Consider the following 24,340-nt stretch of genomic DNA (forward strand, 5'->3'; position numbering starts at 1 on the left):
CAAGATGCACTGCAGCAATGCACCAAGGCTTCTAAGACAGCACCTTCCAATCCTACAACCTCTACCATCTAGAAGGACAAGGGCAGCAGGTGCATGGTAACACACCACTTGCAAGTTCCCTCCAAGCTGCACACCATCCTGACTTAGAACTATATCGCCATTCCTTCGTGGTTGCTGGGTCAAAATCCTGGAGCGCCTTTCCTAACCACTCTGGGTTTACCTACCCCCATGGATTGCAGCGGTTCAAGAAGGCAGCTCATCACCTGTGGGCAGCGCAGTGGCTAGCGCCGCAGCCTCACAGCTCCAGCGACCTGGGTTCGGTTCTAGGTACTGCCTGTGCGGAGTTTGCAAGTGCTCCCTGTGACCGCGTGGGTTTCCTCCCGCATACCAAAAGACTTGCGGGTTGATAGGTAAATTGGCCACCGTAAAAATTGCCCCTAGTGTAGTTAGGTGGTAGGAAAATTGAAGGAAGGTGGGGATGTGAGGGGAAAAACATGGGATTAATGTAGAGTAGTATAAATGGGTGGTTGGTTGGTGCGGACTCGTTGGGCTAAGGGCCTGTTTCGGTGCTGTATCTTCCTGACTATGATCTTCTCAAGGGCAATTAGGGATGGGTAACAAATGCTGGCATAGCCAGCGATGCCCACATCCCATGAATGAACTGAATTTTTAAAAATTAAGTCTTCACTGCCTGCTACCTCCAGTTAGATCCCCTCATCACTGAAGTGGTTTATTCCTAATCACTAAATCTGACATTTTCCCAATCATGTAGACCTGAGCACCTGGTAAATTTACTTTCCAGTTCTGACTGACTTTCATGGCTAACATGTCATACTCACCCAAGTTTATTTTGTGCCTGCAGTTCATTCAGTTTGTTTCTTTTTACTTCAATTTTGTATAAAGAGCTATTTGGACCACAACCTAATCTGTCCTTCTGTTCTAATGTTTTACTTGCATGTTTTTTTTCTCTCCTGGTTGAAGTATTTTACAATGTTTTCTGGTCACCTGTGGTGCCTAAATTACAATTTCTGATTGGTCTACACTCTCTAGTGTTTGAACTATTATCTATACTATTCTTCCCCCACTTCATATATGTTAATCCTCGTGAAAGCTCCATTTACCCTTCCTGCTGGGACTCTGATTCAAGTGAAACCAGTCCTAACTGTAAACTTCCTCCTTCCTGCTGGTGTGCCATGCAGTGGAATCCCTTTTTCCCACATCACTCAAGACTTGAGTGTACTTCCCTAACCTGTTTATCCCTATGCCAATTTGCATGTGGTTTGGGGTGGTAATCCAGTGATTATCCTCCTTGAGGTCTGGTTCTTTAAATTTAGTTCCTTGTTCCTGGTGCTCTTGCCCATTCCTCCCAATTTTTTGGTGCCAACATGGAGCACAATAACTGTGTATCCTTCCCTCTTCCCAGGCTAGCTTCCTCAGAAATGAGACGTCCTGAACCCTGGAACCAGGCAGGCAACACAACCTTCGGAACTTCAGTTGTGGCTGCGGAGAGGAGTCTCTATCCCCCAACAGTACTATCTACTACTTCTGTCATATTGCTTTTTGCTTACTCTTCTGCCTGTTCCCAGAACCACCAACCACTTTCACACTCCCGCCGCCCCCCCCACCTTGCTCTCAATGGTTTCTTGTACCTTGGTGCCCTAATCCACTCTGCACACTTTGCCTTCATCCACAGACAACAATAACTTCCTATCTGTTGGATAAGGGCCAGGGCTTGTACAGCATATACCTGGGGACCCCACACCTACCTGATTGACCGTCACATGCTCCTATCCCTGATCACTAACCAGACCTCCAACACTTCTTGACCTAAAGGGATCAAAGTGCCCAGGTAACTCTTTCTTTCTCTCTTGTTCCATTTCATCAGGGAGATTGGCTAGGCTGGTTTCTCCCTTTCTGAATCCATGCTGATGGTTGTTAATGTGGTTATTGTTTACTTCTGACCATCAATTCTGTTAGTTTGCTTGGAAAGGAATGTGTTTGGTGTTGCCCTGCCTTTTTTCACTTTTTTCAGTATGGGTGCCACGTTAATCTGTTGCCATTCTAATGGTATCTCCAGTGGTCATTGACTCACTCGATGATGTACTTTATGGGTCTCCCTCTAGAGTCTCTGCATTTTGGAATAAATACCACCAATTCCAGGGGATTTTTTTTTCAGTGTTTCAGCATGTTTTGGACTTCATTCGTTTTACAACGTAGTCATTGATTATATTTGAGGCATCACTTTCTAGAAAGGTTGTGTTCATAACTTCCTCCACATAGACACAAGGCAAGATTTCTTTCAGAATATTAGCATCCGTTTCATGCCTGTATTTTTTCCGTTGCTTCTTGAAGAGCCTTCTTGAATTGCCCTCTTGTTACTGATGCTTGACTTGCCTCAGCTGCGATGCCTCAGTCCCAGTATCTATCTGCCCTTCTAATCACTCAACATGTTGCTACATTTTTCTTCCAGTGAGCACCATCTCCTTTCTCCCTGTCGTATTTATAAACCAAGAACGTGTTTCATTCTCTTGGGACATCCCGAGACGCTCCACAGAAAATCTAGTTTGTTGTTGAATTTTGGTCATGTTGCAGTGTAGGGAAACATTGCAAACAATTTGCTGCAGTGAGGTGCCATGTGCCACAAACTGAGATAGAAGACCAGTTAATCTGCTGGAACTGATTATGATTTGGCTTGTGAAACTGAAAAGCAGGAAGATTCTATAACTGACATCACTGGGTTACTGTGCAAGCTGCAAGGATGAAAATCTACCTAATATCTCTTTAGTGGCTATGGTACATGAAAACTGTGAAAGAGGCTTCTAAACCTGGTGTGGTAACAGAGAAAAAAGGTGCCAAAACCATGATGCATTATAGACACACATCCTTATTCTTGTTACAATGCATCATTTTGGATTTGCTTGAGTCCCAGGAGAGAGGTGTTTTGGGATGAAGGTTGTGTGGAAGAAAGCACTGTTTTGGGCAATTTCTCAACATGCCCAGAATTCGGCCCCTGCTTGCAATATTGCATATAGTTAAATGATTCTATAGCTTGTCTGTGGGTTAAACTTCTTTATTGCTGTCTTCCAGAACATAAACTGTACCATGGACAAACGTTTAGGCTTTATTTTCAAGGGGTGATGTCCATCCCTGAATTTCAAAAGTAAACTTAGAATTGTTACAGTCCAGGAGGAGGCTATTCGGCCATCATGTTCACACTGGCTCCCTGGAAAAAGCAACTCCCTCAGTTCTGTTCCCCTACCTTCTCCCTGTAATCCTGCACATTCTTTTCATATAGCTCTCTAATTTCCTTTTTTGAATGCTTCAGTTGAACCTGTCTCCACCATGTTCTCGGGCAACGCATTCCAGACCTTTTCCTCATGTCACTTTTGCTTCTCTTGCCAAATACATTAAGTCTGTGCCCCCTCATTCTCGATCCTTTCACGAGTGGGAACAGTTTCTCTCTTTCTACTCTGTGCAGACCCCTTGTGATTTTGATTACCTCTATCAAATCACCTCTGTCTTCTCTTCCAAGGAAAACAGTCCTAACTTCTCCATTCTATCTTTATAGTTATTCATCCCTGGAACCATTCTTGTGAATCTTTTCTGTACCCACTCCAATGCCCTCACATCTTCCCTAAAGTGTGGTGTCCAGAACTGGATGGAATACTCCAGCTGAGGCCAAACTAACGTCTTGCACAAGTTCAACGTAACTTCATTGCTCTTGTACTCTATGCCCCTGTTAAAGCCCAGGATACTGTATGCTTTATTAACTGCGTGCTCAACCTGTCCTGCCACCTTCAATGCCTTATGCACATATACACTCAGGTTCCTCTGCTCCTGCACTCGCTTTATAATTGTATCCTTTATTCTATATTTTCTCCATGTTCTTCCTACCAAAATGAATCACTTCGCATTTCTCTGCATTGAGCTTCATCTGCCACCTAATGTGCCCATTCCACCAACTTGTCTATGTCCTTCTGAAAAGAAGTTCTACACCATCCTCCTCAGTTCACAATGCTTCCAAGTTTTGTATCATCTGAAAACTTTGAAATTGTGCCCTGTACACCAAGGTCTAGGTCGTTGATATGTATCAGGAAAAGCAAGGGTCCCGACACTGATCCCTGGGGAGCTTCCACTACAAACCTCCTCCAACCTGAAAAATATCCATTAACCGCTACTCCTTGTTTTCTGTCACTTTTTCGTCTCCATGTTGCTATCATCCCTTTTTGTTCCATGAGCTGCAAGTTTGCTTACAAGTCTGTTGTGTGACACTGTATCAAATGTCTTTTGAAAGTCCCTGTACACCACATCAACAACACTGCCCTCGTCAACCCTCTGTTACCTCCTCAAAAAACTCTTAAACATTTTCCCTTAAGAAATCCATGCTTGCTTTCCTTAATTAACACTCATTTGTTCATGTGACCATTGATTTTGTCCGGGAATTATTTTTTTCTAGAAGTTTTCCCACCGCCGAAGTTGAACTGACTGGCCTGTAGTTGCTGGGCTTATCTTTACACCCTTTTTTGAACAAGGGTATAACGTTTGCAATTCTCCAGTCTTCTGGCACCACCCCTGAGTCCAAGGAAGACTGAAATATTATGGCCAGTGCCTCTGCGATTTTCCACCCTCAATTCCCTCCATATCCTTGGATACATCTCATCTGGCCCTGGTGCTTTATCCACTTTAGGTACAGACAGCCTATCTAATACTTCCTCTTTATCAATTTTAAACACCTCCTAGGGTGTGACGAACCTCCTCTTTCAACATTGCCTGGGTTGCATCATTTTTCCTTGGTAACAACACATGCAAAGTATTCATTTAATGCCTCAGCTATGCCCTCTGCCACCATGTGTAAATCCCCTTTCTGGTCCCTAATCAGCCCCATTCCTCCTTTTACCACCCGTTGACTATTTGTATGCCTATAGAAAACATTGGTATTTCCTTTAATGCAAGCTGCCAGTCTTTTGCTCTGTTTGCTTCTCTTATTTTCTTTTACACTTCCCTTCTGGACCTCCTATATTCAACCTGGCATCTGTCATAAGCACACTTTTTCTTAATCTCAACCTCTTTTGTCATCCAGGGAGCTCTGGATTTGTTTGTCTTAATTTTCCCTTTCGAGGGAACATACCTTGACTGTGTCCAAACTATCTCTTTCAAGATAGCCCATTGTTCATCTACCAGTTTTTCTGCCAGCTTTTGACTCCAATTTATTCGCCCCAACTCCATTCTTACCCCATTGAAGTTAGCCCTTCCCCCAGCTAATTATTCTTACCCTGGATTGCTCTTTGTCCTTTCCCATAGTCAGCCTAAACCTTTATGATACAATGATCACTATCCCCTAAATGGTCATCTATTGATACTTGATCCACTTGGCCCACCTCATTCCCAAGAATGAGGTCTAGCAGTGCCTCCTTTCTCAGTGAACTTGCAACATACTGTTGTCGAAAATTTTCCTGAACACACTCCAGGAACTCTTGCCCCTCACTGCCCTTTACACTACTATTATCCCAGTCGATGTTTGGATAATTGAAGTCCCCCATTATAACTACCCTATAATTTTTGCACCTCTCTGTAATTTCCTTGCAAATTTGTTCCTCCATGTCCTTGCCACTGTTGGCCTCTCGACAACACTGAGCAATGTAACTACACCTTTTTTGTTCCTTAGCTCTAGCCAAATTGATTCTGTCCTTTACTCGTCTGGGACATCCTTTTTTTTTCTCCAGCACTGCAATGCTCTCCTTAATTAGTACTGCCACCCCTCCCCTTTTTTCCCATTCCTATCTTTCTTGAACACTTTGTATCCAGGAATATTTAACACCCAGTACTGCCCTTCTTTGAACCAAGTCTCTGTTCTAGCCACATCATATTTCCACATGACAATCTACACCTGTACCTCACCAGTCTTCTTAACCACACTCCGTGCATTCACATACATGCACATTAACCCTCATTCAGACTTCATTACTTTCTCCCTTACTCTGACTCCACCAAATGTACTATTCCCTACTCTCCTGCTATCTCTTCCCCAGTATTCTGTACACCTTGGTATTCCTCGCTGCTACTTGCTCCTGATTCCCACACCCCTGTCTAGCTACCAGTTTTGCTTCCCTCCAGCCTGAGCTCCCTCTCCGGTTTCCATCCCTCTGACAATTTAGTTTAAACCCTTTCCAACAGCACCAGTAAATCTCCCTGTGAGGATATTTGTCCCAGTCCTGTTAAGATGCAACCCATCCATCTTGTGCTGGTCCCAATGTCTCAAATCTGATGCCCTCCCTCCTAAACCAGTTCTCCAGCCACGTGTTCAATCGCTCAATTCTCCTATTCCTATTCTCACTTGCATGTGGCACTGGGAGTGGTCCTGCTTTTTAACCTTCCTCGCTCCCTAAAATCTGCTTTCAGGACCTCATGCCCCTTCTTACCTATGTCATTGATTTTCTTGGTCAACTGCCAGCAATACTTGACAATCGACATCACATGCATGCACTAGCTCAAAAGCTGGGATCAAATGACATTTAAAAAAAAAAAAAATTACCACCCTCTTTCCCTGACAACCTCATTTGTTTTACTACTATTCTGTTGTGTTTAGTTTAGTTTAGAGATACAGCACTGAAACAGGCCCTTCGGCCCACCGAGTCTGTGGCGACCATCAGCCACCCATTTATACTAATCCTGCACTAATCCCATATTCCTACCACATCCCCACCTGTCCCTATATTTCCCTACCACCTACCTATACTAGGGGCAATTTATAATGGCCAATTTACCTACCAACCTGCAAGTCTTTTGGTTTGTGGGAGGAAACCGGAGCACTCGGAGAAGACCCACGCAGACACAGGGAGAACTTGCAAACTCCACACAGGCAGTACCCAGAATTGAACCCGGGTCGCTGGAGCTGTGAGGCTGCAGTGCTAACCACTGCGCCACTGTGCCAATGTGTCAACATGTTTTCAGTGACTGTTCATTTTGGTAATTTAATGCAGTTTGGTACAGTACTAGCTCATAATGTTGGACTAAGTACAAAAATACCTTGAGAATTATTTGTTTTAATCTTTAGTGAAAGCTCACTGTGCCTCAGACTTTCACTATGTTCAGAACTCTCATTTTTAACTTTAATATGCAAGCAATGTGCAATGTTACTTGCCGAAGTAATGAATTGTCACTGTCCATTTGACAATGACAACTTTGACTTTGAAACTTCATAACTTTTTTTTAAGGTGTAAAGAAGGTTCGAAAAGTGACTTTTTTGCCACATTGACTCACTAGGTCAAGTATTAAGATTTCAGTTTTCTGGTCAGCAATGCTTAAAAACTTGGGATGGTGTACGCAACTTCAGTTTTTTATTCAGTGCTGATGTAAAGCTTACCTGAAGGCATCCATACAGCAGAATGTGCTTTTAGAACTTTGTCACAGCTAAGTATTGAAAAATCTGCAAGATGCTTCATTGTTGGATGTTGGAAAACCTTGAAGATGGTTGTTGCTTTTAGTGTGCACAGTACATGTGTGGTTTTTCTGGCACCAACTGGAAGTAAACTTTACTCACTTTAACTCTTGCAAAAGGAACTATTTCAGTTGAGATGTAAATTTTTCTTCATTACAAGACGAAAATATAATCATATTTCTTGCAGATCAACAAAAAGGAATTTCTATTAAAGCAAAACCAAGACTTGCATTCATCAAAGCCACTTCGAACTTGGAAGATAACACAGTAAAAAGTGCACCAAACTCTAAACTGCCTGTGTCAGCTTCTCGGTTACAAAGAGTCAACAGCTTGTCATCAGTCAGCAGTGGAGTGTCAGTTCAGAGTGTTCGGAGCATTTGCAGTAATAAATGTAAGTGTTCTTATTTTATTCCATTTGTTGAAAGCCCTTTGAAAAGCTATTTAGAAAATAATTTGTTTTAATGTTTAGTGAAAGCTCCAGCCACTTGTATTGCAAAGAAGTGACATTTAAATGTGTCTTAGACTTGCACTCTGTTTAAAACTCTCATTTTTGACTTTACTATGCAAGATGTGTGTTGGCTGCCAAAGTGGGTCCATGTTCTGCAGAAAGTTTGCTTTTCCCATATTTGTTCAAAAACTTGAGTTATATTTCAAAACAAATTTCATTCTGGGGAATTAGTGGCACCATGAATTCTGGTACATGCTGGCAAATAAAGCCCAAAACCTAGAAGCAGAGATATCTAGCAATAAAATCCTAACTCACCCACTCTATTTGCAGCCAGCTATCTAAGGTGCCCTATACCTCATAACCTGAAACAAGTGTGCATTTTCTTCATTACACAGAATGTGTGCACTCAGCTGTGATAATTCAAATGTTTCCATATTAACACTTAAGGTATTGTCTTTATGGCTGTGATGCAACAGCAGTCCTTCTGACTGTAGAATCACCTGATTTAAATATTACTTGGAATGCATGACTGAAAAGTGGGATTAGCTGCAGAGTTCTTTCCTGGGGCAGCTTAGGCACAATGGACTAAATAGCTGCCGCCTCTATTTTATTATTTGAATTGCAATATTAAGCTTATTGCAAAATTTAACTCTTTCTTGGTCAATGTGAATGCTCTACATAAAGCAGAGTCCGCTAGCGTTTTTTTTTGGTGGAGACTGTTCTTGCCTAACAAAACCCAATAGTGTGATTGAACTAACAGTTTAAGCTGTGTACATGGTAAGGTGGAGATGACATTTGCTTAAACTCCAAATAAATTTTACATGACTTGATAGCAGCATCCAACGGAAAAAAATTTTGTTTTCTTTCTGGTACTATTTTGTTGTCTGTCTCCAAGTTTCAAGGCTGTCAGTGCTAAGAAACCAGCAGCATTCCACGGGAACAAAGGCAATGTCGCAAAAGTATTGTGCCCAAGAATGGTTCATTGTTTTGTAACAATAGCAGCAAATAAAAAGATGTGCATACCATTAGAGTAAAACCCATTCAAAAGTTGATCGTGTAATTTATGTAAATTTGATGCAAATACAAAAATTCAGGGTGTCGATCATACAAAGGATGCAGCACAAAAATGCCTGTTAATGCAATGTTTAAATGAAGCTTGGATTCTATATGCTGCTGCTCTTTGTTTCCTTTGATTGGCCATCTCTTTGTGCGTGTGTGTAGCTGGAGCACAGCACACATGCATGCCTAGTAAACTAGTTTATTTCCACTCTATTTCACTGAGGGTCAGCGTTGGAAATGGCAGTATGAGCAAGGGTGAAATGTTACTACGTCTGCTTGATTTTGGACCATTTCAATGACTGTACCAGGAGGACTTCGAAGCTGCACCCACACCACTTTTTCTCCACGTATTTTCTCCAATTCTACACTTGTGCCACCAAACACTTCAGGAAGTCGCAGTGATGTCATGTTTGTGACCTTTCTATTAATTGGATCTTATAGTTTCTGTATTGTTCCTTTGTTAGCAGTATTCATTGGGCGACCTAAATACCAGCACATAAAAAGTAAGTTATCAGTGTTTGTGTGTGTGTGTATACCAGCAAATCTTCTGTTCCAGATTGGCTTCCCCCCTCCCTCCCTTTGGTTCTATTGATTGATAAATGGCGATTTTGTGGAGTTACGAATTTTACTTGAGCTTGATGTTAAAGATCTAATTCCAAGATGGGGAATGGCGATACAAAGGCAGTTGCATTTTTTGTGATGCTGGGAAAACATTACTATAGAAACAGGAGGACTCCTCTGGGACCGTTTCGTGCTGTGATTTCTCGATAATGAATACATTACTGCCTTTTGGTTTGCAATGTGCAGCTTTATTGGCGATTATTTGCCTTGTATTATAAACCAAAATTGTGAATATGTGAGATGGTTACTGCATAGCTGCATCGAATACATAATCGTTCTGGTTAAATACGCTGTACTTTTGTTTCGATGGTGAAGCATTTAAGCTTTTTAGAGAAAATCTGTCAAAGACTAGCTTTAATGCTGAGAATGGGGAGGGACTAAGTGCAGTAGATCGGTTGATCTCTGAAATTAAGTACGCTGTCAAACAAAGCTGACGTCCTGCTGATGCTACCTTGTCATGTGACTTTTGTATACGTACAACCTAACTGCTTCCATTTGTAGGACATGTACATGTCTAAAATGGAAATCTTTCTTGCTTTTTGTGTAAAGTACATAGCTCCCACAACTTGGGGCGGCGCAGTGGTTGGCACTGCAGCCTCACAGCTTCAGCGACCCAGGTTCAATTCTGGATACTGCCTGTGTGGAGTTTGCAAGTTCTCCCTGTGTCTGCGTGGGTTTCCTCCGGGTGCTCCGGTTTCCTCCCACATGCCAAAGACTTGCAGGTTGATAGGTAAATTGACCATTATAAATTGTCCCTAGTATAGGTAGGTGGTAGGGAAATGTAGGGACAGGTGGGGATGTGGTTCTTTTTTTTTCTTTTGGGCCTCCTTATCTCGAGAGACAATGGATACGCGCCTGGAGGTGGTCAGTGGTTTGTGAAGCAGCGCCTGGAGTGGCTATAAAGGCCAATTCTGGAGTGACAGGCTCTTCCACAGGTGCTGCAGAGAAATTTGTTTGTTGGGGCTGTTGCACAGTTGGCTCTCCCCTTGCGCCTCTGTCTTTTTTTCCTGCCAACTACTAAGTCTCTTCGACTCGCCACAATTTAGCCCTGTCTTTATGGCTGCCCGCCAGCTCTGGCGAATGCTGGCAACTGACTCCCACGACTTGTGATCAATGTCACACGATTTCATGTCGCGTTTGCAGACGTCTTTATAACGGAGACATGGACGGCCGGTGGGTCTGATACCAGTGGCGAGCTCGCTGTACAATGTGTCTTTGGGGATCCTGCCATCTTCCATGCGGCTGTGGTAGGAATGTAGGATTAGTATAAATGGGTGGTTGATGGTCGCCGCAGACTCGGTGGGTCGAAGGGCCTATTTTCAGAGCTGTATCTCTAAAACTAAAAAGACTAAAACTAAAACTTGTTTTCTAAAGTAATTTTTTTTTACTAATCTTCTCAAAATTAATTTGCACCAGTTGCAGTTCCGCAGTTGTGGCTGTGTTTACATGAGGTTACCTCAATTCAACAAGCAATATTCTAATGAATAAAATGAAGCATCATAACTAACTTGTATTCAAATTAGTTCAGCGGAGACTCATGCTTACAGGGAAGGAAGGAGATGTATCCAGTGTTCCAAATGAAATTGCTTCCAGATGTGAAGCCATTCCAGAAATAGTCTGATTTCACCCAATTACGGTGCAAGGTATCTGAGTATCCAATCCACAGTTGGATTGTCAAGATTTGGGGAAACTCAAAAACCTCAGTTTTATGCTTGCTACAGATACTAACTGATAAGATCTTCACTTGATGTTACATAACTGACTGACTGACTGCCATGGATCTGGGGAAAGTTAAAGTCTCACTACATCAGCTGATCTTCTGGTTTGTAACACCATACCCCATCACCCTCCCTTCTCTTTCTCTTACACCCGCCCCCCCCCCCCCCCCCCCAATCTTCAGTACATATTTAGTGTTATGGAATTGAAAACAGTGGCTGGTTGCTATAACAAAGTGAGTACTTTTTTTCAGCTGCAGTTACCTCAACTAATCGGGGAGGAGATTGTTCGAGGAAAGCTGTGCTCTCTGCAAGTTCCAGTAGTAATCAAACACCGTGTACAAAATCATTGCAGAAAGATAAGTTTTCTGTCAAGACCCCATGCAGAGGTAAATGCTCCACTTCAACTGTACCAAGAACACTGAAGTTTTGTTTATAAACTTGGCAATGATTGTGTTTACTGTTTTACTTATATGCACTGTCAAATTTGTGAAATTAATCTGGTTTTTAAGTTATGAAATAGTTAACCTTTTATTTGGTAGTTTTTTGACTTTCATGTGTTTGTTGCTGTACTGACATTTGTACACTTTTTCTAGTTTTCTTACTAAGCAAGGTTATCGAATAGTCAGTCAGCTACAATGATTTGTTCTGAGACACTTTTATTTGACCATAATGAATTTGCAAAACCAGAGCTCAGCAGGTGACTTGGACTGTGAGTAGTTAAATGTGAAAGTGCAGACCTGGAGTTGAAAATTGGCCTTTGTTAATCTGACTTGGTTGATTAACGTATTGAAGTTTGTTTGCAATGGAGAGCACAAAATGTCTATCTTGCACTCAAATTTAAATATTTAATTATCCCAGGCTTAGAGGAATATGATGTTGGAGAGGTATGATTTTTTTTTTCTTTTTAAAAAGAAACTATTCCTTCCCCTCCCTGGCCTAAATCCAGTGAGGAGCAGTCCTCTAACTGTAATGGTCCAAGGTTTGAAGAGCTAAAACGGGTTGACCGTTCATAAGGAAAGAAGAAGGCTGCGTTTGCTGACAACACAACCACTAGGTGGTGCAGTACTTGCACATGTGCAAACGCAGCCTCATGCTCTGAAACATCACTGACGTTTTGGCAGCTGCCAGTAGTAAATATGGCACTGCTCAATTTATCACAAACAAATAAAACTCAAATACCTGGTGGCTGTGAACACAGCCTCCATCCCGCTCCCTGCTTCTCTTCGCTGCTGCCTCACGCGCCCATTTGCTTGCCGCTCGCTTGCTGTCTCTCTTCCTCCGCCTGCGCCTGCCCCCCTCTGCTCTGCTCCCCGCTTGCTCCTCCCTCCCCTGCGTATCTTGTCTCATGCACTCACCCCCGCTTCCTCCGTGCGAGGAAGAGAGACGGTGATCGCGGCAGGGAGCAAAGACAAGCCGGCTGCTGATGTAGGCTGTGCTTGCGCAGTACCCTACTAACAGCAAGAGTTGGTTTTGCGCATGTGTGAAGCTGGGAGCACTATGACGTCAGCGCTGGGCTGTGTTCTTTGGAGTTGCATTGCAAGAAGAAACTGTAGGTTGGGTAAAGTTTAGAGAAGTCTTAACAATATGTCTGTGCTTAATCTAGCTGGGTTTAATAACTGCATAAGATCAGACTTGCATTAAAGGAAGCCTGTTGATTGAAAGGTCAGTTCTTTTGTAATAAATGGTAGCCATAGTCTGCATTCACCACCAGCAATATCTCATCTATGCTGTTTGGCTGCAATTTTGGGCTGTCTGATCCAGAACTAAGTTCATTGCATATATTTAAACTAAAACAAATTTTCAGTCTCAGAATCGAGGGATGCGGGGAGCTGACAATTAAAATAAAAGCAAAATACTGCGGATGCTGGAAATCTGAAACAAAAACAAGAAATGCTGGAGTCACTCAGCAGGTCTGGCAGCATCTGTGGAAAGAGAAGCAGAGTTAACGTTTCAGGTCGCTGACCTGAAACGTTAACTCTGCTTCTCTTTCCACAGATGCTGCCAGACCTGCTGAGTGACTCCAGCATTTCTTGTTTTTGTTTGAGCTGACAGTTAAGTTGCATTGATTTTGAACTTCACTCAAAATTGCTTTTGAATGGCAAAACAGGCTCAGTGGTTCATGGGGCCTACTCCTCCTATTTCTTAGACTATAATTTTTGCATGTTCTGCTCCTTTATGCTTGTGTTCAGTATAGGGATGGGGAGTATTTGCAAGCCCAGCTGCATACAGCACTAGACTTGTAAGCCATGCATGTTCAACCTCAAGTGCAAGAGATTTCCTTTTCTGGGGTGCGGTGGCTGTCTTGGTATTCCTCCCACTATACACATGAACTCTGCTTTTGTATTGCTAGAAAGCAGTGTGATTGCAATCTGAAAAGATCAGTCAGCACCTTTTCACATGCTTCGCTGCTATTTCTGTACTAAACCATGACCTTAAGGAATTGCTTCCTGCTCCCACGCAGTTAGCTTTTGTGGCCCCCTCCTATTTCTCATCTACGTGCTGCTCCTTGGTGACATCATCTGAAAACACAGCACTAGTTATCACATGTACGCTGATGACGCCCAGCTCTCTCTCTCCACCAGAGCACCACCATTAGTGACTTTTTTTTTTGATTCGTTTGTGTGTTATGGGCAGCATTTATTGCCCATCCCTAATTGCACTTGAGAAGGTACTGGTGAGCTGCCTCCTTGAACAGCTACAGTCCACATGGGGTAGGAACACCCACAGTGCTGTTAAGGAGTTCAAGGATTTTGACCCAGTGACTGAAGGATCGGCAATCTAGTTCCAAGTCAGGATGGTGTGTGGCTTGAAGGGGAAATGGCAGGTGGTGGTGTTTCCATACGTACGCTGCCCTTGTCCTTCTAGGTGGTAGAGGTCGTGGGTTTGGGAGCTGCTGCTTGAGTAGCCTTGGTGAGTTGCTGCAGTGCATCTTGTATATGGTGCACACTACTGCCACTGTCGGTGATGAAGGGAGTGAATGGCAACCCATCTACAAACAATCGAGTGGGCTGCTTTAACCTGGATAGGTCAAGGATAGGGTGACTGAACACCTAGAAAAATTTCAGTTAATCAGGGACAGCCAGCATAGATTCATGACTGGAAGGTCATGCCTGACAAATCTCATTGCATTTTTTGAAGAGGTGACGAAGGTAGTGGACAGGGGAATGTCCATACATGTTATTTATATCGACTTCCAGAAGGCATTTGCTAAAGTCTCACAAGAGACTGTTAACTAACGTACAAGTCCATGGAGTTGAGGGCAAATTATTGACATGGTTAGAAAGTTGGTTGAGTGGTAGGCGACAGAGTGGGGATAATGGGTAAGTACTCCGATTGGCAGGATGTAACTAGTGTCCCGCAGGGTTCTGTGTTGGGGCCTCAATTATTCACATTATTTATTAACGGCTTGGATGATGGCATAGTAAGTCATATATCCAAATTTTCTGATGATACAAAGTTAGGCGGCATTGTAGACAGTCTAGATGATAGCATAAAATTGCAAAGAGATATTGACAGACTAGGTGAGTGGACAAAAATCTGGCAGATGGATTTCAATGCGGGCAAGTGTGATTATCCATTTTGGACCAGAAAAAGGATAGAGCAAGGTACTTTCTAAATGGGAAGAGGTTAAGTACAGTGGATGTCCAAAGAGACTTGGGGGTTCAGGTGCATAGATCTTTAAAATGCCACAAGCAAGTGCAGAAAATGATCAAAAAGACTAATGGAATGCTAGTCTTTATATCTAGAGGATTGGAGTATAAAGACAGAGGTTATGCTGCAGCTGTACAAAACCCTGGTTAGACCCCACTTGGAGTACTGTGAGCCGTTATGGGCACCATACCTTAGGAAGGTTATGTTGGCCTTGGAGGGAGTGCAACGTAGATTTACAAGAACCCCTGGACTACAGGGGTTAAGTTACGAGGAGAGATTACACAAATTAGGACCCGAAATGTTAACTCTCTGCTTCTCTCTCCACAGATGCTGCCAGACCTGCTGAGTATTTCCAGCATTTCTTGTTTATATTGCACAAATTAGGCCAGTTTTTGCTAGAATTTAGAAGGTTAAGGGGTGATCTGATGGAAGTCTTCAAGATATTAACAGGAAAAGACAAGCTAGATAAAGATAAACTATTTCCACTGGTTGGAGATTCTAAAACTAGGGGGCATAGTCTAAAAATTAGGACCAGACCGTTCAGGAGAGATATTAGGAAGCACTTCTTCACGCAAAGGGTGGTAGAGGTTTGGAACTCTCTCCCACAAACAGCAGTTGAAGCTAGAACAGTTGTTAATTTTAAATCTGTTTTTTGTTAAGCAAAGGTATTGAGGAATATGGGCTAAAGGCAGGTATATGGAGTTAGGCCACGGATCGGCCATGATCTCATTGAGTGGCGGGATAGGCTCGAGGGACAGAATGGCCTACTCCTGTTCCTATCTTCCTATGTTCCTATGCAATACCTCCTTTTTTTGTTAAAAAAAAACTCAACCTGGTTTTCAAATCCATCCAGTGTCTCGCCCCTCCCTATCTCTTGTAATCTCCTCCAGCCCCACAATCCTCCACATCTGCACTTACTTAATTCTGGACTTTAAGTTGCTCTACCATTGGTGGCTATGCCTTCAGGTGCCTAAGCCCTGAGCTCTAGAATTTCCTTTTAAGATCCCTCTCTCCCTTCCTTTAACACTTAGAGCAAAAAAAAAAAGTATTGGTCAAAGAACTAATTATTTTATGGGGCTCTGTGTGAAACTTTGCTTGGTAACAATTCTCAAGTTCTTTTGGGGCATTGTATTAGATTAAAGGCACCACATCAATACAAGTTGCTTCCTTTTACTTCCCTGTTGGAATGTCTGCCCTGTATTTGCAGTGATCTAATCAATACTAGAGGCTCACACATAAAACGAAGCGCCCTCCCTGCGGGCTTGTGGGTGGGCGGGAGGGGGTTCCATCTTTCATGGGCAATCTGTGGCCCATGGAGGACCCCCCCCACTGGGAACAAACTAATTCCATGACCTCTTCTTTCCTGTTTCTCTTTCCACTGCACCCCCCCCCCCCCCCCCCCCCCCCAATTTCCCTGGACTGCAAGACCACCTTGCTGGGGCCTTCCGGACTGGTCACGGTGAGACCACCTCACCTACCTCTTGTCTGGGGTTCCACCGCTGGACCTAGGTCTGAGGCCTCTGCAGTATTGGCAGTGGGTGGGTTGGGGGTAGTACAACAGAGGCCTGGTGCTGGGAGCCCCACTTCCAGCACAAAATCCAGCCCATTATTAGTGATCACCTCAAGTAATTTTCAATATGCATTCTGTATAGGATGTAAAGGTGTTTCTAATATGGCATTACTTTTAACAGGGTTTCTGATTTTGGTTACTTTTTTAAATGCAGTGTTCGGTACTGGAAAAATTCCAAACTATATTTTTAATGTGCTTGTGGGCTATTAATGTACATTCGCCAGGCTTAATTTTTTCCACTTTTTTTTTTAAGAAAAAGGATTGATCAGAAATGTCACTAGTACACCAAGTCAAAACCTTCCAGGATCTGCTTCAAGGTCTGCAAGACAAGTGAGCACATCGCACAAGTTGAAAGGTAAATGAAATTTTCTAATAGCTATCACAAACAATAAGTTTCAAGCAAAAATGCTATCAAATTAATTCTGTACTGATCCCAAAACTGATGAGGCTTTGTTTTTGTTGGTGTGGGATGGAGGACTAAGATGGTGGCTTCTTGCTGCTGTCTGAACCAGACGTAGATTGAATATTCTCGTTTGACTTTGTAATAAGTAAGTTTTGACTTTTTAAAATCTCAGAATAACTCAAATTAAAGGCCTGTTGCCCAGCCCGAACCCGATGGGACCCGACAACATGTTGTGGTCGGGTTGGGTTGCACTTGCGGGTCCGGCATTTGGGCTCGGGTTGGGCCGGGTCGGACACGCTCTGTCACCGGTAAGTGGCTCCAATGTTGGTTTAATTTTAGGACTAGAAAGGTGGTTTTGCTCCTGTGCAGATCAGCAACAGTGAAAAATGGAAGGCAAGTAAACTGGTGAGGTTGGGCCGCGGGAAAAAATGGAAAGACTCTGGCCGGGTTGGGCTGTGGTCAGATGTGGTTCTGTGGGGCTTGGGTCAGGTTTTTCTTTTTTGCAAGCCTTTAATTCAAATCCTAAAGGGATGGGAGTAACATTTCTAATAGCTAACTTTAGGCACTACAGGAGTTGATGGCAGTAGTAAACATTTATCATGTCGTTGAGTATGGCTGTCCCAACCAGACTTCATGCTGTCACTTCTCGGTTGAGACCAAGGTGGTAAAAATCTTGTGGCACGACATGGAAAGCAGAGTTCTTCAGGTGTCCTGGCCAATATTTATTCAACCACAGGACTTGGGAGCATAGGACTTAGGAGCAGGAGTAGGCCATTCAGCACTTCAAGCTTACTCTGACATTTGCTAAGACCATGGCTGATCTGGTTGTGGTCTCAACTCCACCATCCTGTCTGCCCCCCATAACCCTTTACTCCTTTGTCTATCAAAAATAAAATTAATTAAATGACCCAACCTCCACTGCTTTCAGGGGAAGAGAATTCCACAGATTAACAACCCTCTGAGAAAATATTTCTCTTCCATCTCCACCTTTAGAAGGGAGACCTCTTATTCTTAAACTGTTCTAGTTTCTCCCCCCCCCCCCCCCCCCCCACAAGAGGAAACATCTTCCCGGTATCCACTCTATTGAGTCCCCTCAGGATTTTTTGTATGTGGCAATAAGATGTGGTTAGCACCGCAGCCTCACAGCTCCAGTGACCCGGGTTCAATTCTGGGTACTGCCTGTGTGGAGTTTGCAAGTTCTCCCTGTGTCTGCGTGGGTTTCCTCCGGGTGCTCCGGTTTCCTCCCACATGCCAAAGACTTGCAGGTTGATGGGTAAATTGGCCATTAGCAATTGCCCCTAGTGTAGGTAGGTGGTAGGGAAATATAGGGACAGGTGAGGATGTGGTAGGAATATGGAATTAGTGTAGGATTAGTATAAATTGGTGGTTGATGGTTGGCACAGACTCGGTGGGCCGAAGGGCCTGTTTCAGTGCTGTATCTCTTTTTAATAAAAAAAAAAATCACATCTCATTCTTCTTGACTCCAATGGGTATAGGCCCAATCTGTTCAACCGTACTTCATAAAATAAACCGTTCAACCCCGAAATGAGTCAAGTGAACCTTCTCTGAACTGCTAATGCAGTTATATCCTAATTCAAATAAGGAGACCAAAACTGTACATAGTACTCCAGATGTGGTGTCTCCAAGACTCAGTACAGCTGCAGTAAAGCTTGCCTACTTTTATACTTCATTCCTCTTGCAATAACAACATTCCATTTGCCTTCCTAATCACTTGGTGTACCTGTACACTAATTTTGTCATGCACCAGGACACCTAAATTCCTCTACCACTGAGTTCTGCAATCTTCGTTTTTAAATAATATACTGCTTTTCTATTACATACGAACATACAAATTAGGAGCAGGTGTAGGCCACTTCGCCCCCCAAGCCTGTTCTGCCATTCAATAAGTTCGTGGCTGAATTCGTTAATCCATATTTCCACCTATCCTCGATAACCTTCCACCCCCTTGCTCATCACGAATCTATCTACCTCTGCCTTAAACATATTCCAAGACTCTGCTTCCACTGCCTTTTGAGGAAGAGAATTCCAAAGACACTCAACCCTCAGAAAAATTTTCTCCTCAACTATCTTAAATGGGTGACACTTTATTTTTAAACAGTAACCCCTAGTTCTAGATTCTCCCACAAGGGGAAACATCGTTTCCGCATCCACCCTGTCTTGACTCCTCAAGATCTTGTGTTTCAATCAAGTTGCTTCTTACTCTTCTACATCCACTGGTTCCCCTTTATCCACAGCACACTTAACTCCCTCAAAGAACTCAATAAATTGGTTAAATAACCACTTTATTCATCGTGCTCAAGTTTGCATTTTCCCGTGTTCTACTCCATCTGCCAAATATTTTGCCCACTCTGTTAATCTATCTATATCCTTTTGCAGGCTCTTTACCACCTCTTGACAACTTAGTTTCCTTCCTAGCTTGGTGTCATCAGCAAATTTAGCTACCGTACATTTGGTCCAAAGTTGTTGTTAAGGATCGTAAATAGTTGAGGACCCAGCAGTGATCCCTGTGGCCTTCAACTAATTACAGCTTGTCAACCTGAAAAAGATTATTTATCCCTACTCCTCTGCTTCCTGTTAGCTAACCTATCCTTCTATCGTTGCTAAAATCTGACACATCCCCTGGAACTGATGGCCTACATCCCAGGGTTTTAAAAAGTAGCTATAGAGGTAGTGAATGTGCTGGTTGATTTTCCAAAATTCCCTCCATTTCTGCAACAGTCCCAGCAGATTGAAAGTTAGCAAATGTAATACCACTCCAAGAAATGAGAGGAAGAAAACGGGGAACTACAGGCCAGTTAGCCTGACATTAGTCATCAGGAAGGTGCTGTAATCTATTGAAGTCTTAATAATTCACTTAGAAAAGCATAGTATGATTAGAACAAATCACATGGTTTTACAAAAGGGAAATTGTGTTTGACAAATTTAAAGTTTTTAAGAATATAACTAGTAGGGTAGATAAAGGGAAACCAGTAAAAGTAGTGTATTTGGATCTCCAAAAAGGCATTTTGATAAGGTGCCACACAAGGTTAATACACAAGGCTCATGGAGTTGTGGGGGTGATGTGTGGAGGACTGGTTAACCGACAGGAAGCAGACAGTAGGGATAAACAGGGCATGTTCAAGTTGGCAGGCTGTGACTAGTGGAGTGCTGCAAGGTTCAGTCCTGGGCCTCCACTATTTACAGCCTATGTTTTAATACCTTAGACGAAGAGACCAAGAGTAATGTATCCAAGTTTGCTGACGATGCAAAGCTAGGTGGGAATTTGAGCTGTGAGGAGGGAACAGTGGCTGCAAATGGATACAGATAGGTTAAGTGAGTGGGCAACAAGGTGTGGCAGATGGAGTATAATGTGGGGTATTGAGATTATTCACTGGTCATAAAAATGGAAAAGCAGAATATTTTAAAGATGCAAAACTTTTTAAATGGTGATGTTCAGAGAGACTTTGGTGTACTTGTGCAAGGAACATAGCATGCAGGTACAGCAAGCAGTTAGGAAGGCAAATAGCATGCTGGCCTTTATTGCAACGGAACTGGAGTACAGGAATAAGGAAGTCTTGCTACAATTGCATGGGGCTTTGGTGAGACCACACATGGAATACTGTGTGCAGTTTTGGTCTCCATATTTCAGGAAGGATGTATTTGCATTGGAGGCAGCACAGTGAAGATTCACTAGATTGGTCCCTGGGATAACGAGGTTGACCATTGAGAGTCTGAGTCAGTTGGCTATTTATTCTCTAGTTTCGAAGAATGAGAGGTGATCTAATTGAACATATGATTTTTGACATGGTAGATGCTGAGAGGATGTTTCCCCTGGCTGGGGAATCTCGAACAAGGAGGTGCAGTTTCAGGGTAAAGGGCCAATAATTTAGGACTGATATGGGAGAAATTTCTTCAAACGGTTGTGAATCTTTGGAATTCTCTCCCCCAGAGGGTTATGGATGTGCCATTATTGAATATATTTTCAGGCAGAGATTTTTGGGGTCTCAGAATCGAGGGATATGGGGAGCCAGCGGGAAAGTGGAGTTTAAGCCCTAGATCAGTCATGATATTGAATGGTGGGGCAGGCTCAAGGGACCATTTTAGTTACTGCTGTTTCTCATGTTCACACATTGCTGCCAAAGTGGGTAACCTTACATTTTCTCAACTTTTATACTCAGTTTACCAAATTTTTGCCCGCTCATATAACCTATCTATAATCCCTTTGCAGATTGTCGTCCTCACAACTTGTTTTCCTACCTATCTTTTGTATAGTCAGCAAATTTGGCTACAATACACTTGGTCTCTTCATCCAAGTCATTAATATAGATCATAAATAATTGAGACCGAGCACTGATCCCTAGAGCATTCCACAAGTTAGTTTGCCAACCTGAAAATGCTCCTTTTATCCCGACTGTTTCCTGTTAGTAAGCCAATCCTGCTAATACCCACAGCACCATGAGCTCTTAGCTTGTGTAGTAACCTTTTATGTGGCACCTTATCGAATGCCTTTCAGAAATCCAATTAAACTACATCTACTGGTTCCCCTTTATCTACCCTCCTTGTTACATTATCCAGAACTGATGAATTTGTCAAACATGATTTCCCTTTGATACAATCAAGCAAAGTCAATATGGTTTTATAATTTTCTAAATATTCTGCTACTTCCTTAGTAATGAATTCTAGCATTTTCTTAATGACTGATGTCTGGCTAACTGGACTACAGTTTACTGCCTTCTATCTCCCTCCTTTCTTGAATAGAGGTGTGTTTTGTGGTTTTTCCAATCCACTGGGACTTTTCCAGAATCTAGGGAATTTTGGAAGATTGCAAACAATGCGTCCACTATCACTGCAGGCACTTTTTTAAGACCCTAGGTTGTAGGCCGGCAGGTCCAGGGGACTTGTCAGCTTTTACTCCCATTAGTTTTCTGGTAGTTTTCCCCTCGTGATAATGGCTTTCAGCTCCTCCCTTTTGTCTCGTGATTGTTCGACTATTTTTGGGATGCTTTTTGTGTCTTCTACTGTGATGGCAAATACAGAATACTTGTTCAAAATCTCTGCCTTTTCCTTATTCCCTATTAATTCCAGCACTTAATCTTGCTAGTTACGTCTCGTACTCTAATTTCTCCCTTTTTTAAAAAAAAAAGTCAACCTCAGCTGATTTCTAAGCTTTCCCAATCATCTGCCCTACCACTAATCTTTGCATCATTGTGTGCCTTTTCTTTCAATTTGATATCCTCAATTTCCTTAGTTAGCCATGGATGGTGCATCCTTCTCGATCTTTCTTTGTCAATGGAAGATATTGGAGTTTTGAAATATCTTAAATTTATGTCACTGCTTCTCTACTGCCTTTAAATTTAAACCTATTTTCCCAGTCTATTTTGGCCATTCTCTTCATACCCTTGTAACTTCCTTTATTTAAGTTTGACACCAGCTTCAAGACACAAATTTCTCTCCCTCAAACTACGTGAAATTTGTTATGTTAGGATCACTCTTACCTAAAGGATCCTTTGCTAGAGGTCTTTAATCCTGTCTAACTACACATTACCAGATCTATAAGAGCCTGCTCGCTGATTGATTCCAGAACATCTTGTTCTAAGAAACTGTCCTAAATACCCTCTGTGAACTCCTCCTCTGGGCTACCTTTGACAATTTGATTCACCCAATCAATATGAAGATTAGAATTGCCCAATATTATTGCAATACCTTCTCTTACATGCTCCCATTATTTCTTGATTTATACTCTGAAAGGTACAAGGGATGAGGGACTTCAGTTATGTGGAGAAATGCTCTCCTTGGAGCACAAAAGGCAATAGACTCTAACCAGAGGACCTCAGATTTGTGATTGGCAGAAGAACCAGTGTCAACATTGTTATGACCAGGTGATGAGTCTAGGGGGTTCCCTCTCAGCCTTTGCCTGGATTAACTCTAACGGGCTTAAATTTTAAAAGTTTTTAGCTCCCCCTCAGTGAATCCTTGATCACTGCTCCAATTGTACGGCAGAGAAATTAAATGGGTTTCCTTAGATTTAAACAAGAAAGGTATAAGTTTATTCTTAAACTCTAATCCAGTTAACGACTACAAATATGCGACGCAAGCATTCTTTTTCGTTTGGGCCTCCTTATCTCGAGAGACAATGGATACGCGCCTGGAGGTGGTCAGTGGTTTGTGAAGCAGCGCCTGGAGTGGCTATAAAGGCCAATTCTGGAGTGACAGGCTCTTCCACAGGTGCTGCAGAGAAATTTGTTTGTTGGGGCTGTTGCACAGTTGGCTCTCCCCTTGCGCCTCTGTCTTTTTTCCTGCCAACTACTAAGTCTCTTCGACTCGCCACAATTTAGCCCTGTCTTTATGGCTGCCCGCCAGCTCTGGCGAATGCTGGCAACTGACTCCCACGACTTGTGATCAATGTCACACGATTTCATGTCGCGTTTGCAGACGTCTTTATAACGGAGACATGGACGGCCGGTGGGTCTGATACCAGTGGCGAGCTCGCTGTACAATGTGTCTTTGGGGATCCTGCCATCTTCCATGCGGCTCACATGGCCAAGCCATCTCAAGCGCCGCTGACTCAGTAGTGTGTATAAGCTGGGGGTGTTGGCCGCTTCAAGGACTTCTGTGTTGGAGATATAGTCCTGCCACCTGATGCCAAGTATTCTCCGAAGGCAGCGAAGATGGAATGAATTGAGACGTCGCTCTTGGCTGGCATACGTTGTCCAGGCCTCGCTGCCGTAGAGCAAGGTACTGAGGACACAGGCCTGATACACTCGGACTTTTGTGTTCCGTGTCAGTGCGCCATTTTCCCACACTCTCTTGGCCAGTCTGGACATAGCAGTGGAAGCCTTACCCATGCGCTTGTTGATTTCTGCATCTAGAGACAGGTTACTGGTGATAGTTGAGCCTAGGTAGGTGAACTCTTGAACCACTTCCAGAGCGTGGTCGCCAATATTGATGGATGGAGCATTTCTGACATCCTGCCCCATGATGTTCGTTTTCTTGAGGCTGATGGTTAGGCCAAATTCATTGCAGGCAGACGCAAACCTGTCGATGAGACTCTGCAGGCATTCTTCAGTGTGAGATGTTAAAGCAGCATCGTCAGCAAAGAGGAGTTCTCTGATGAGGACTTTCCGTACTTTGGACTTCGCTCTTAGATGGGCAAGGTTGAACAACCTGCCCCCTGATCTTGTGTGGAGGAAAATTCCTTCTTCAGAGGATTTGAACGCATGTGAAAGCAGCAGGGAGAAGAAAATCCCAAAAAGTGTGGGTGCGAGAACACAGCCCTGTTTCACACCACTCAGGATAGGAAAGCATACGTATGCAATAAATATACATGCCAATAGAGACAGGAATAGTTTGAGGCAGTATCTGGTCGTTACAGTCCTTTAAGTTCAATGTGGAGTCATTGGTTGCTGGTAAGTCTTGCAATTCGTTGGGGCCT

At 43.0% G+C, this 24,340-nt stretch overlaps 1 protein-coding gene across 6 annotated transcripts in view; it reads left to right on the forward strand.

Moving 5' to 3' along the window:
* Nucleotides 1-24,340, forward strand: part of mtus1b (microtubule associated tumor suppressor 1b) — a 230,389-nt gene that overhangs the window by 83,207 nt on the left and 122,842 nt on the right. For all 6 annotated transcript variants that reach the window (XM_068034588.1, XM_068034613.1, XM_068034594.1 and 3 more), the window contains exons 4-6: nt 7,626-7,829; nt 11,536-11,670; nt 16,759-16,860. In XM_068034588.1, the coding sequence (XP_067890689.1) occupies nt 7,626-7,829; nt 11,536-11,670; nt 16,759-16,860 (441 nt within the window). The remainder of the gene's footprint in view (nt 1-7,625; nt 7,830-11,535; nt 11,671-16,758; nt 16,861-24,340) is intronic.

This window comes from Heterodontus francisci, chromosome 1 (genome assembly GCF_036365525.1).
Source record: "Heterodontus francisci isolate sHetFra1 chromosome 1, sHetFra1.hap1, whole genome shotgun sequence".
Lineage (NCBI taxonomy): Eukaryota > Metazoa > Chordata > Chondrichthyes > Heterodontiformes > Heterodontidae > Heterodontus > Heterodontus francisci.